The sequence below is a fragment of the Mytilinidion resinicola genome (genome assembly GCF_010093595.1).
Source record: "Mytilinidion resinicola strain CBS 304.34 unplaced genomic scaffold BDZ99scaffold_3, whole genome shotgun sequence".
Lineage (NCBI taxonomy): Eukaryota > Fungi > Ascomycota > Dothideomycetes > Mytilinidiales > Mytilinidiaceae > Mytilinidion > Mytilinidion resinicola.
Genome location: NW_022985439.1, coordinates 1,412,517 through 1,424,914, shown reverse-complemented (window position 1 = coordinate 1,424,914; position 12,398 = coordinate 1,412,517). Strand labels below are relative to the sequence as shown.

Below are 12,398 nucleotides of genomic sequence, written 5' to 3'. Positions count from 1 at the left end.
ATGCACACTTTCGTGTTTAGCCTCCTTCGCGAAAGCCGTTCTCCAAAATACTCGCTCCAGCCTGACCACTAGTGGGTCGATAATAGCACAAACGCCATCCTAGAAGACATGGTCATGTAGCATATCGTCTGCTCAACTCCACCTGACACAGAGGACCGCACTCACCTCGTCTCCTCGTCATAAGTATACAATCTCGGGCATTGGGAGCGGATCAGCGATTGCGACCGCGTGGTGGACCTGGACGTCCGCGACTAGCACCTTTCTTGGTCGAATGTCCCTGATTACGGTTTCCCTTGCTCTGGTTTCCTTGAGTTTGGTGTCCTGAGTTTTGCTGTCCTTGATTCTGGTGTCCTTGAAGCTGGTGTCCTTGGAGCTGGTGTCCTTGTTTTGAAGATCCTCCAGTGAAATACGCCTCGTGAATCGACTTCAAATGAGCACGCTGATCCAGGTAAATGTTGTAGTTGCCTTCGAAAACGACCTCCAGAATACTTCCAAATCTAGAACGCTCGCTTTGCAACTCTGCCATGCGCTTTTGCAATTTATCGTGAGCCTGGGCAAACAGACCGAAGATCACTTTGACATTATTAGATCCTCCAGAAATGTTGTTCGTGGGCTGATTAGGATCAATGATCGTCAGGTTATCGGGCTTTGATAGTCTTCCGTCAACGTTGTACAGACCCTAGGAGATGTTAGCTTTACCAGGTCCAGGACTCTGCGTCAACTTGCCTTCTTCAGATATATGGGCGGATTCATTGATATGATTGTGGTTGCGAGGTTGAACTTCTTTCCATACAACTCTAGGAACTCCATAAAGAGCTGACCCAGGTGTTCTTCCGGGACCATGTTCTCGCTTTGTATGCCTGGAACGAGGTAGAGCATGTGTACAACCAGACAGATAACGGAAAATCCGCCAAGATTGCCATCTCGCACCTCGCTCAAGCCACGCATGACGAGGAATTGCTTGACGAGTGTAACGAGAGCAGGCATGATCGGAAATTCCCTCTTCCATTGCTCGAAACAATCTTGAGTCGTGAGGCCGTCAACCTTTTCAAATGAGATGTCGACCTTGATGCCGGTCTCTCGGTCGACGAATTTGATGATAGGGACTTTGGCTTTTGGAATGACTTCGCAGTTATTCGCTAGCCCTGCATCTATCAACTCATTCCTAATTTTGGAAAGGAGCTTGCCGGCTTTTGCGTTGATCATGGGTGGTCCGCCTTCCAGATGGACGTCCGAGATATACACAAGATCCATATCAGCAGTAGGGAGGTAGAGTCCTGCAGCGTAGGACCCAAAGCAATGCAAGGTTCCTTTTGGCAGATGCCTCGATATCACGAGGCATGCTTGGACGCGCTGGTAGAGATCATTGCGAATCGTTCTCTCAAAATCATGAGGTTTGACGAACTGGTGGAAATCATGAATTTCTTTCGAGAGCCTAGCAATTTCGGTTAGCTAGAAGAGTTCATGACTTGACTCGTTGCGACTCACCAATGACCCATATCTTCTGTGCGGGAGTGATCCATGACAGTCCAAGGAGCGGTCGTTCCGTGTGGTGCGGTGGGTTGCCACTCTGAAGTGATATCCCCAAATCTGTGATGGTCATACTTGCGCTTGGTAGGCCTCTGCTCTTGCGCAGGTACGTAACGCGGGCCCTGTATTCTCTGAAGCTCTTGGTGCTGAAATCCTGTTTCAGTGTTCGACAGAGTGGGCTGCTCATGATGAGAAGTGCTGAGCTCTTGAGACCCGAATTGATTCAGTGATCCGACAACAGGTGGACGAGGTGGTGGCGGAAGCGTGGAAGGAGGTGGGGGCGGAGGTGACGATGGAGGTGGGGGTATCAACTTACTCGGCAACGAGGGTGGTGGGCCTAAAGATCGAGCATTGATCGGCTCGACAGCAGATCCTGGGGCATTCGAAGGGTAAACCGAGAGAAAGTGATTGCGGTGGCTGAAGCTAGAGGGCCCTGTTGGGATGACCTGAGAAGCTGGCTCGGCATCATCTAGCGAAATGAAGTCATCGTTATCAGCAACGGCGTTAGTTTGTGCAGCTGCTTCGGCTGCAGAGATCTTGGACTTTCGAATCAACTGAACGATGTCTTTCCTCTTCCTCTTGGTCACATCTTCACCTGGCACAACCGTGTAAGGGTCGGGGTTAGACCACTTGGGCATAGAGCTGCCGTCGTCCTGCTCTTTGGCAGCCGTCCGGCTCCGCTTGTGGGTGGGACCATCGCCCTCTTCGGAGGCTGACTGGGCACTGCCCTCCTGCTCCTCATCTTCGCTCGCAGAAAAGCTTCCTACAGTGAGGAACTTGGTGGGTCCTTCATTCATGCCGAGCATCTGTTCAGGTGTGCTTCCTCGAGGCTGGAACAGCGCTCGTTCATGCGGAGCCACGTTGTATTTTCCACCGTGGCCTTTCCAATTAGGGTTCACGCGGTTAAAGTTTTTGCGTCGTCGCTGAGGTCTCTCAGTATCGTTGTCGATGGGGTAGCTGTGAGCCGGAGCTTGGCCAGAACGGAAGGTGAAGTCATCACGCTGGTCGCGACGAGAACCACCACCATAGGAATTGTCGCGAGGAGGATAGTAGGAATCGCGCGAGCCCTCGCTAGGCCTGTAGCTATAGGCGTCGTCCGGCCTGTGCGGGTTGGAATCTCCAAAGCGGTACATGGACGAGTCCTGGCGGGGGCGATCGTCTCGAGGGGGGCCGCGGTCGCGGGCTCTAGGGGAACGTGGTTTATATGAGCTGCCGCCACGCGCGCTCGGGCGATAAGTATCAGCCATGGTGGGGCAGAGGCGATGAAGCGCAAGACGTTGGTTTGAGGCAAGCTCGTCGTCTAAAATGCTGGTGCGATGACTTGCGATGACACAGCAGAACGGTGCTCGGCGCGTGATCTAGCAGGAAGAGTCCATTGCAGAGCGGTGACACAAGAACGATAACGCGTACGAACGAGAGCGCGATCGGAAGTGTGTCGGTGGTGGAGTGGGAGAGGAAGAGTCGTCAAGGACGCCACGAAGAAAACTTCGGGTGCCGATCGGCGACCGTGCGCCGGCTTGGCAAGGCGCTTAGGTAGTGACCCGTTCACGGCTTCACGCATCTGCAGGGTTGGGCCAGCGGCTTGGAACTGTACGACATGTGTAGGAAGGCTCATCTGGAATACCATCGGCAGTCAATCTTATCCTCTTCACTGCTCAGAGGCTATCACAATCCTCGCGTGTTGATCATCCAGCCTTTCAGCAGCATTTCGAGGCATCCAATATCCAACGCTATCTATTACGCCCTATCTCCTACGCCCTATCTCCATCTCCAACAGTCATAAATCATCTTTTGTAGCCAGCTTCATCATGACCTTGCACTCCTCGCCCATCCTACAACACCTACCGCGAAACCTATAAGGCTCCCCAGCCTCTCTCTTTCTCGCTTAGCCTCTGCCTGCCACTCTCGCACTGCCGCCACTAATTCCGCGTCTCGTACTACGGTGTCTCCATGTAATCGCAGGAACACAGCCATCCAAGCTTGCACGAGCTCGTAATCCCGCCGCTCGCGAAGGCGAGATGTCAGCGCTTGCATGAATGTGAGAAGTTCGGGATAAGGTGGTGTGGCATCGAGTGTGCGAATCGCGACATCAGCAGCCGACGGAGAAAGAGCAGAGAGGTGGACGATGAGAGGAATTGAAACGCCTGTAGTAGCAGCGTTACGGAGGAGAGAAGTGAAGTCGTTTGTCGAGGAGTCGCCACGCGATAGTTTCGCCGGCATGATACGAGATGCATTCTCCGCGGATGCTGATACAAGCGCAGTCGACGAATCTATCCCGGTGATATGAGGGTCTTGGTTAAGAGCGGGAAGGAAAAAGGGAGCCTTTTCCGGTGCTTTGGGGGCTTCTTTCGGTTTGTTGCGAGCGCGAATAACGTCCAGATGAAGAAGGTTCTGCCAACGTGATTTAGGGACTAGACTGAGCGTCGTGATACGATCACTAAGCTGATCAATAGACGGAAGGACCGCCTCATCATCGCCGACTTCTTCTGTTATCTCCTCTTCATCAACAGCAGCTTCAAGCATGCCTTCGCCACCTTCGCCCGATGCGGTGGGAGCATCGATGAATGCAATCTCGTTCTCTGAGATATGTCGGGTAGGTACGTGGGTAAAGAGCGTCCGATTTGTCCAGATATGAACACCGACGCTATCCTCTTGGGTTGTCGCAAGATACTCGCCAGTGTTCGAGAAGGCAAGGGCAGTACATGGGCTACGAAGTTTCATCGCTTCGATCATATGACCCGTTGGAAGGTCCCATACGCGAATGGTGGAATCAGTAGAGGCAGAAATGACCCAACGGCCATCGTTGGAGAATGTGAAATCGACTGGTCGTACTTGTGTGTGAGTGGTGGATGTCCAGAGCTCTCGGACTAGTTTTCTGGTCTCTATGTCGACCACGCGGATGGAGCCGTCGTCGCAGCTTAGCGCAATGAGGTCGTTTGGTCTATGGTAGCGCATGCTGATGATGCTAGTCATTGGATACCAGTCGATCTCATGTAGGAGAAGGCCGGACTTGAAGTCCCAGAACTAGAAAGGTGTTAGCTACTGTAAACGCGTTACAGGAACATAACCTACTTTAACTTTACCGTCGGCGCCACAGCTAATGACGGTTCGGTTCAGACTGTCGACGATGATGCCAGTAACAGCTTTCGTGTGCTTGCCTTGTCCTCTGGCGAATTTCTTCGGGCCAGATTCCATAGCAAACAGGCCTTCCTCGGCTTCTAACTGTTCCATCCTAAGCCGTTTAGCTTGGATAGGAGTCAATCGCGCAGGGAATCTTTGTCTGTGAATGCCAGACTGAAGATTGAACATATCAATCCCGCCAGCCGCTGACCCAATAAGCGAAAATGTGCCGCATGGCGAGATCGTAACACTCTGTTCTCTAATTAGTCTTTTGATCATGAAACGGCTGGCCCGCCAGTGGGGAAAACGTACGGTAACCTCCGCGCCATCTCCAGTCTCGAAAGCCCATCGCCCAGCACGTTTTCGACCCCAAAACCATGTCCTCGCGGTCTTGTCGCCCTCATGACCAGTTACTACGCTCTCCCAGCCAGTATTCCCGGCTTCGGGTCCCTTGGTGCCTTTTCTATTCTTGCCTGCATTGTCCCAAATCTTACCGCTGTCCGGAACAGCACCCATGCCACCATCTCGATTAAGAGAGCAGGCCATACATGTTATCCGTGGAGCTTTGAGATCTTCCAAAGTGGTGCGTGGGTCTAGGCTTTGTAGGCCACTTCCTAGTATGCCCATCTTTTTTGCTTTCGACTTGATGTTTCCTTGGCTCAATTCCGTACTCTGTCCGTCTCGCCGTAGACTCCATCCCCAGAGACTCCGATCTCTGCTAGCGCTGAGCAGCCACTTCCCGCCAGCATCTGTGCCATCCGCATCGGAAGGCAAAAACTGTAACTGTGAGATTGGCGCCGCATGGCCACTGCGAGAATGCAAAATCCGAGGGACAGATGAGAAAGGAATTTCGTCGAATATCCAGCTCTTCAATGAGTTGTCTAGCCCGCTCGTGACAATTACTGACTGTCCGGCCAAGAATTCTATCTTGCTTATCCCACCACCAATCCCTCCGTTGGCTAGCGATGGGGGATTATGCGCTCCGCGAAGGATACCCATTTTGCGACCCTTTTTGTTAAGATCCCAAAAAGTCACATCGCCACTCTCATTACTTGCTGTGGCCATCACTCCGTCTTCACGACCATCTTCTCCGGCGCCCAGACCATCGCTTCGAAAGGATATTGACGTGATTGGAGACTTGACGGAGGCACCTGTGTTCAGACGAAGGAGCTGTTTGTCCATACGAATATCGTGGACGACGACGGGTCCGGAGGCGTACGCAATGGCAAGAAGAGAAATGGTCGGTGTCGGCTCCAGAGCAGTCACCGCTCCATACTTGGAAGTTTCGGGTAGGATAGTGTACAGCTGCTTGCCGGTGCTCAAATTCCATATTTCGACAGTGCCATCCTTTCTGCCTGCGAAGATTTTGTTGAGATAGGTGGGCATGTTGCATACTCCTCCGGAAATTAAGCTCGGTGATGCGCCCTGGAGTGTTGTGTAGTGCTCCAAGGTCGTTGACTTCCACACTTCAATCTTCGAGGTACAGCACCCCACGATCCATGAGCCAAATGCCAATAACTGCTTGACATTCTCCTTGGTCCCTTTCGGCAGCTCCAGCTCATCGACCTTCTTCCCCCGCTGGAAAATCCATATTCCTCTTGATGATTTAGATCCCTCTCCGCCCCATGCTGCCAGTACTCGATTGTTCCAAGCGGTTGTGGCCGTGATAATCTCCGGGGTCTGTGGTCGGGTAAGGAATACTAAATGCAGGCCTTTCTTCAGATCGTATGTTTGAAGACTGCGTCCGACTGATGTAGTAATTTGGAAAGTAGTCTTCCCGAGCGGTACGGTGGTAAAGGGAACATCCGTGGGCGAAACGAGTCCTACCGTCTGGAAAGATTAGCTAAAATCTGAAGGTAGATTGTGCTGCATGGCCATACTCTGAACGGAGCAAAAATCCTAGGTTTCTGAGCTCCCCGCTTAGGTGTGCTTGCAGAGCTCACGGTGAGCTTCTGGCGCTTGACAATTGGCCCTTGAGACAGCGTTTCCGTCGCTGTTAGGGATGGCATATCCGCTTTTTTATTCTCGAGGGTGAGTGCAGTGTGGCGGATTGGAGTCCTGCGGGCGCAAAATGGTGAAAGTATCGGCAAAAAAATATCGACAGGGATATGATGATGCGGGTAGTCGAAACTAATTCAACATGCATAACTCCCAGCACAACTTTGCAATTTCACAATCTTTTTGGCGAGCTCTCCTGTAATACAGAGATAGAAGACATTACATGATGTAAAATTAGGGCCACTGTTTCAAGAATCAGTCGTGGACTCCCAAAGAGCTCGAAGAGTTGCCAGACCACGCAATACACTCTTCCAACTGACAACTATGAAAGCAGCTGCAGGCCTTCGATTTTCCACCAAACTGGCCCACGCTACTGCTGCATAATCGATATCTGTGTGCCAGGGTTGCACCACTAACGTCATTCCAAGATTCTTGGAGGAACGTGCAGCGCCGCTTTTGTGGAGGACAAAAAGAAACCTCTCGCCCACGCAGCGAATGTCACTGCACGACATATGATGGAGCAACTCTCCCGCACCGTCAGCACGGAGAGCACCCGGTCACGCACTTCTCCTCATATTTTGTCCTCCGGAACTGCGAATGTTACGACCAGAAAGGCTCGATCCATTGACCCCGACACAACCAGCGGCAATGCTGAACGAGCAAGCATATCAATGCCCCCGCCGGCTTCGCTGGCCAGGCAATATCCCTCCCGCCGGCCCTCCAAGGCCTCCGACAGCGGCATCCTGACCACGGCCGGCCTCGTAGAGAACCTAGGAGCGCTCCGCAATGGCTCTGCTATCGACGAAACCGAAACCACGCCGACGTTGGAGGGGTCCCGTGGCGGGAGCATTTCAACCGCCCAGACTTTGACGCTACCAGACGCCGCCCGCCGGCAGTCTAGGTCTGAAGTCGACACAGAGTCCAATCGCATGTCCTTCTCCTCCCTATATTCGCTGGGCTCTGCAATATACAATGGCACCCGTGCCTTGAGCGGATCCAGCTCCGTCATATCTGAACCTGAAGGTATTTCAGCGAGTTTCCTACTTGCTTGCCACTGTTGCGAGTTGCGTCAGAGAGCCTGCCAATTGCATCTTCCACGGGCTATGAAATAGGCCCAAAAAATGATACTTGTCAGGAACATTGCGGAAAAACATCTGGCCATGTTGAACAGATGATGCCTTGAATATTTTCTCTCGTCTGGTGATCAATTCTGACTTCATCGTAGGTCCAGCCCAGGGAACCACGACTGCCACATCTTCTCTGTCTGTGACTACTTCAAGCCAGGGCGGTTCTCTCGGACCATCATCTTCACCATTCATACTCGGCAAAGAGCATTCCATTAATCCGAGCATACCTACACAGATCCCAATTGGTATACCGCACGTTTCTACCTCTCCTCAGTTAGGCCAACCTGCTCGCCAGCAGCAGCCGAGACGATCGAGAAGCAGAACCACAACACAGCGGAGGATCAGCGGAAGCACAGCTGCCAGCAGCAGCCCGGCAAGCAGAGAGATCAAAGAAGCGAGTACAAAGAAGATGTCGAAGGGAATAATTGGCATTTGTGCTCTTGAATCCAAGGCACGCAGCAAGCCAGCTAGGAATATTTTTGGAAAGCTCATTGAAGAGTTTGACGTCAATATATTCGGAGACAAGATCATATTGGATGAGGATGTGGAAAATTGGCCTGTTTGTGACTTTCTCATATCCTTCTTCTCGGACGGATTCCCGTTAGACAAAGCAATTGCTTATGCACGTTTACGAAAACCATTCTGCGTCAATGATTTGCCGATGCAACAAGTGTTGTGGGATCGACGTCTCTGCTTGCGGATTCTCGATAATTTAGATGTCCCTACTCCCAAAAGAGTCGAGGTCAACCGAGATGGAGGCCCCACTCTCCCCTCGCCTGAGTTTGCTAAATCGCTGTTCGAGAGGACGGGAGTCAAACTTCAGGGACCGGAGAGTGGAATAGGAGGCGGGATTCCGCCTCCTCAGAAAGTGGAGCTCCGTGATGGTGGAGACACAATCTGGGTCGACGGTCAACAGCTCACCAAGCCTTTCGTGGAGAAGCCCACGAGCGGCGAAGATCACAACATCAACATCTACTTTCCAAAGAAACATGGTGGCGGTGGAAGGAGACTTTTCAGAAAGATCAACAACAAAAGTTCCGAGAGGGACGATACACTGGATGTTCCAAGGTCCATCACAGACAGCACGAGCAGCTACATCTACGAGCAGTTTTTGCAGGTTGAGAACGCAGAAGACGTGAAAGCTTATACCGTTGGTCCTGACTTCTGTCACGCCGAAACAAGGAAATCGCCGGTAGTGGATGGGCTTGTGAAGCGAAATCCGAGCGGCAAAGAGGTTCGCTACGTTACTAGACTCAGCACCGAAGAAGCAGCAATAGCTTCAAGAATCTCTGAAGGATTCGGGCAACGTGTTTGCGGGTTCGATCTTCTCAGGGCTGGCGACAAGAGCTATGTTATCGACGTGAATGGTTGGAGTTTCGTTAAGGACAACGAAAGTTATTATGATAAGGCGGCTAGCATTTTAAAGGAGATGTTTTTGAAGGAGGTGCAAAGAAAAGAACGCAAGGAGGGCAAGGCTGCGTCGCCACAAGAGACGCAAGAAACGGCCGTGGATAAGAACGTCGCACAACCACCATCTCGAAAGAACACGACTAGCGGGCATCGGTCTGCATTGAAAGGCCTTTTCAAGTCGCCGAGTATGTCGAGATTGACCTCTCACCATCCTCACATACCCATTCGGCCTCACGGTACACATCCGACCTCATCGCCAGATACATCAGCCGCCACGACCCCCATGACAGCAACTTCAAGTGTTGGGAACCCCTATAGATCGACTCTCCCTAAAGCCCCAATGTCCCAGCCTGATCTGCTACCGGATGCCGCTGTCGCCGACGCGAAGCTGCCGCTAGATGCTCCTGCATCACAGTCAGAAGAGCAGATCATCAACGTACCTCCACCTGCTTCTAAAGCTCAATGGATACTGAAGGGGATGGTTTCCGTTATTCGGCACGCAGATCGAACGCCAAAGCAAAAACACAAGTTCACGTTTCACACCAAACCCTTCGTAGATTTGTTGAAAGGGCATCAGGAAGAAGTCTTGCTCATCGGGGAGGCGGCGCTGAACAGCGTTAATGATGCCGTCAAGCTAGCGGTCGAAGAGGGCGAAGAGGACTCAGACAAGCTACGAGAACTGAAGGTGTATTTGAACAAAAAGGGCGGATGGCCTGGAACAAAAGTGCAAATCAAGCCTATGTTCCGTAAGAGGAAGAAACATGAATTACTTCCAGGCACAGATTTCGACGCCTCCCCAGACCTGGAAAAAGACGTCAAAACACTAGATGGCGGAGCTCTAGAGGATCAGAGCGACTGGAAAAAGAATCGAAGTGATTCCATGTCGGGGGTCACACTCTCTCGGATTGCTGCTGTAGAGAATAACCTCGTTCTCGATAAGCTTCAACTAATCATCAAGTGGGGTGGCGAGCCAACTCATTCCGCTCGATATCAAGCACAAGATCTCGGAGCAAACTTCAGGAACGATCTACTCCTCCTCAACCGAGAAGTGTTAGACGACGTGTCTGTCTTTAGTAGCTCCGAGCGAAGAGTGACAACAAGCGCGCAGATTTTCGCAGCATCCTTTCTCAACCAAAAAGAGTTTCCAGAGGATCATATTGAGATTAGGAAGGATCTTCTCGATGACTCCAATGCTGCAAAAGACGAAATGGACAAGGTAAAGAAGAAGCTGAAGTCACTGTTGCGAGAGGGGAATAAGGCTCCACCGCAATTTGCCTGGCCAAAAGACAATATGCCCGAGCCCTATCTGGTCGTGCGACAGGTTGTGGATCTCATGAAATTCCACCAAAAGGTCATGAATCACAATTACAAGAAGATTGAGTCGGGAGCCGTCACGGCTCTGTCAGCAGTAGCAAGCCCATCTGGAGATAGCCCAACTACACCTCCAGTCCCTGGGAATTCGCTCTCCCAAGTCACAAACGTGAACTCGATTCAGTCCCGTTGGTGTTGTGGCGAAGGTCCAGAGCTTTTCAAGGAACGCTGGGAGAAGCTCTTCAGGGAATTTGGCGACGCAGACAAGGTGGACCCAAGTAAAATCTCCGAGCTCTACGATACCATGAAATTCGATGCACTTCATAACCGGCAGTTTCTCGAATGGATCTTTACCCCAGATTCTGCCTTCCTAGACGAGGATCCGGTTGGGCCAGTATCGTCTGGTGGTTCTGAGAAATCGGGTTCGAGTGATCCGAAAGACAAGCCTCCGTCAATTCCTCAAGAGTCGAAAGTCAAGAATGACCCTAAAGAGCAACAACCACCGCCTGCCGCAGAGAAAAGCAACATCGCGCAACGCATGGGCTTTCGCCGCAAATCCGAGGCAGCAGCAGCCACGCTGAAAAACAACGCTGCTGTCTACCCTCACGAGTCCTACTTCACGCTGTACACGGGTGTTGGCAACGCCGCATCAAAAGTGAAAACCGATGCTCGTTTAGTCAAACTTCGGGAGATGTACAAGTTGTGCAAAGTCCTATTCGACTACATCGGCCCTCAGGAGTACGGCATCGATAACAGCGAGAAGCTCGAAATCGGGCTTCTCACGTCCTTGCCTCTACTCAAGGAGATCGTTGAGGACTTAGAGGAACTGCAGGCTTCTGATGGCGCTAAGTCATTCTTCTATTTCACGAAGGAATCACACATCTACACGCTCCTGAACTGTATCTTGGAAGGCGGCATCAAAGCCAAGATCGAGCGCAACGCTATCCCGGAACTAGATTACCTGTCTCAAATCGGGTTTGAGCTTTATGAGTCGCAGAACCAGACTCCGGATGATCAGCCCAATACCTTCAACTACAGCATTCGCATCACACTGTCGCCTGGCTGTCATACATTCGCCCCGCTAGATGTGTAAGTGACCTTCTCCACGTATCCCAGTAGATGTTTTGCGCGCATACTGACTACTCAATCAGCCAACTCGACTCCAAACACATGATCGGATTCTCGCCGCGTCGAAGCTTGACTGCTCACCACGATTGGAAAGAAGTGCTCGAGACTCTACGTGCAAAGTTCCACACGTAAGCCCCACTCAACCTAAATTTCCATCGATAGCGTAGCTAACGTCCCCTCTCAGCGTCAAACTCCCCAAATCATTCGTCGCAATCAACCTCTCCGAAAAAGTACCCGACGCCTTCCGCACCTCATCCCACCCAACCAAAGACAACGAGGAAGAAAACGAGACAGACCAAGGCAAAGAAAAAGAGAAGAATAAAGAAAATGAGAAAGAGAAGGAGAAGGAGAAGGAAATCAGTGAGCCGGAGCCCCTGCCGCCGCCTGTTCTGGACGGGTAGATAGCGGTTGCATTATGTGGACGCTTTTGTCAGTTGATTCCGTTTATAGAGCTGCTACGACACGGTTAGATGGGTATAGAAACACGACGAGGCGGCGTTCCTGCTTTAAGAGCTTCTTCCGATCGATTCGTTAAGTGTAGAGGGTAGAGAGGTATAGGTGGGAGGTTACTCGTGATTCTTAGCATGCTGATCATCCGGGAGCGAGCATTAGAGTCTAATTCACAGTGTTTGAACCTTTATATTCACGCCTTTTGATAGTGCAACCTCCAGGGGCGTCGTGAGAGCGATCCACACCTTCAAACTGTACGCTCACATGGCCTAATGTAGCACGCGCGAGAAAACGGGTGTGATATCCTACGTCCAAATCACGTTG

General features: G+C 51.6%; 3 protein-coding genes across 3 annotated transcripts; 1 reads left to right on the top strand and 2 right to left on the bottom strand.

Moving 5' to 3' along the window:
* Nucleotides 1-62: 62 nt before the first annotated feature.
* On the bottom strand, nt 63-2,971 carry BDZ99DRAFT_188465 (uncharacterized protein). Its single transcript, XM_033713118.1, has 4 exons — nt 1,847-2,971; nt 1,489-1,735; nt 727-1,435; nt 63-679 (listed from the first exon to the last, which is right to left on the bottom strand). The coding sequence occupies exons 1-4, from the start codon at nt 2,775-2,777 to the stop codon at nt 212-214; spliced, it is 2,355 nt and encodes a 784-aa protein (XP_033581948.1). The 5' UTR covers nt 2,778-2,971; the 3' UTR covers nt 63-211.
* Nucleotides 2,972-3,123: 152 nt separating this feature from the next.
* BDZ99DRAFT_435002 (WD repeat-containing protein 36) lies at nt 3,124-6,659 on the bottom strand (the record flags this gene model as incomplete). Its single annotated transcript, XM_033717467.1, has 4 exons — nt 3,124-4,554; nt 4,603-4,902; nt 4,963-6,480; nt 6,531-6,659. 4 exons carry the CDS (start codon nt 6,657-6,659, stop codon nt 3,337-3,339), a joined length of 3,165 nt encoding a protein of 1,054 aa, XP_033581947.1. The 3' UTR covers nt 3,124-3,336.
* Nucleotides 6,660-7,142: 483 nt separating this feature from the next.
* BDZ99DRAFT_566894 (uncharacterized protein) lies at nt 7,143-12,259 on the top strand. Its single transcript, XM_033727631.1, has 4 exons — nt 7,143-7,671; nt 7,874-11,585; nt 11,648-11,752; nt 11,809-12,259. The coding sequence occupies exons 1-4, from the start codon at nt 7,161-7,163 to the stop codon at nt 12,023-12,025; spliced, it is 4,545 nt and encodes a 1,514-aa protein (XP_033581946.1). The 5' UTR covers nt 7,143-7,160; the 3' UTR covers nt 12,026-12,259.
* Nucleotides 12,260-12,398: the final 139 nt, after the last annotated feature.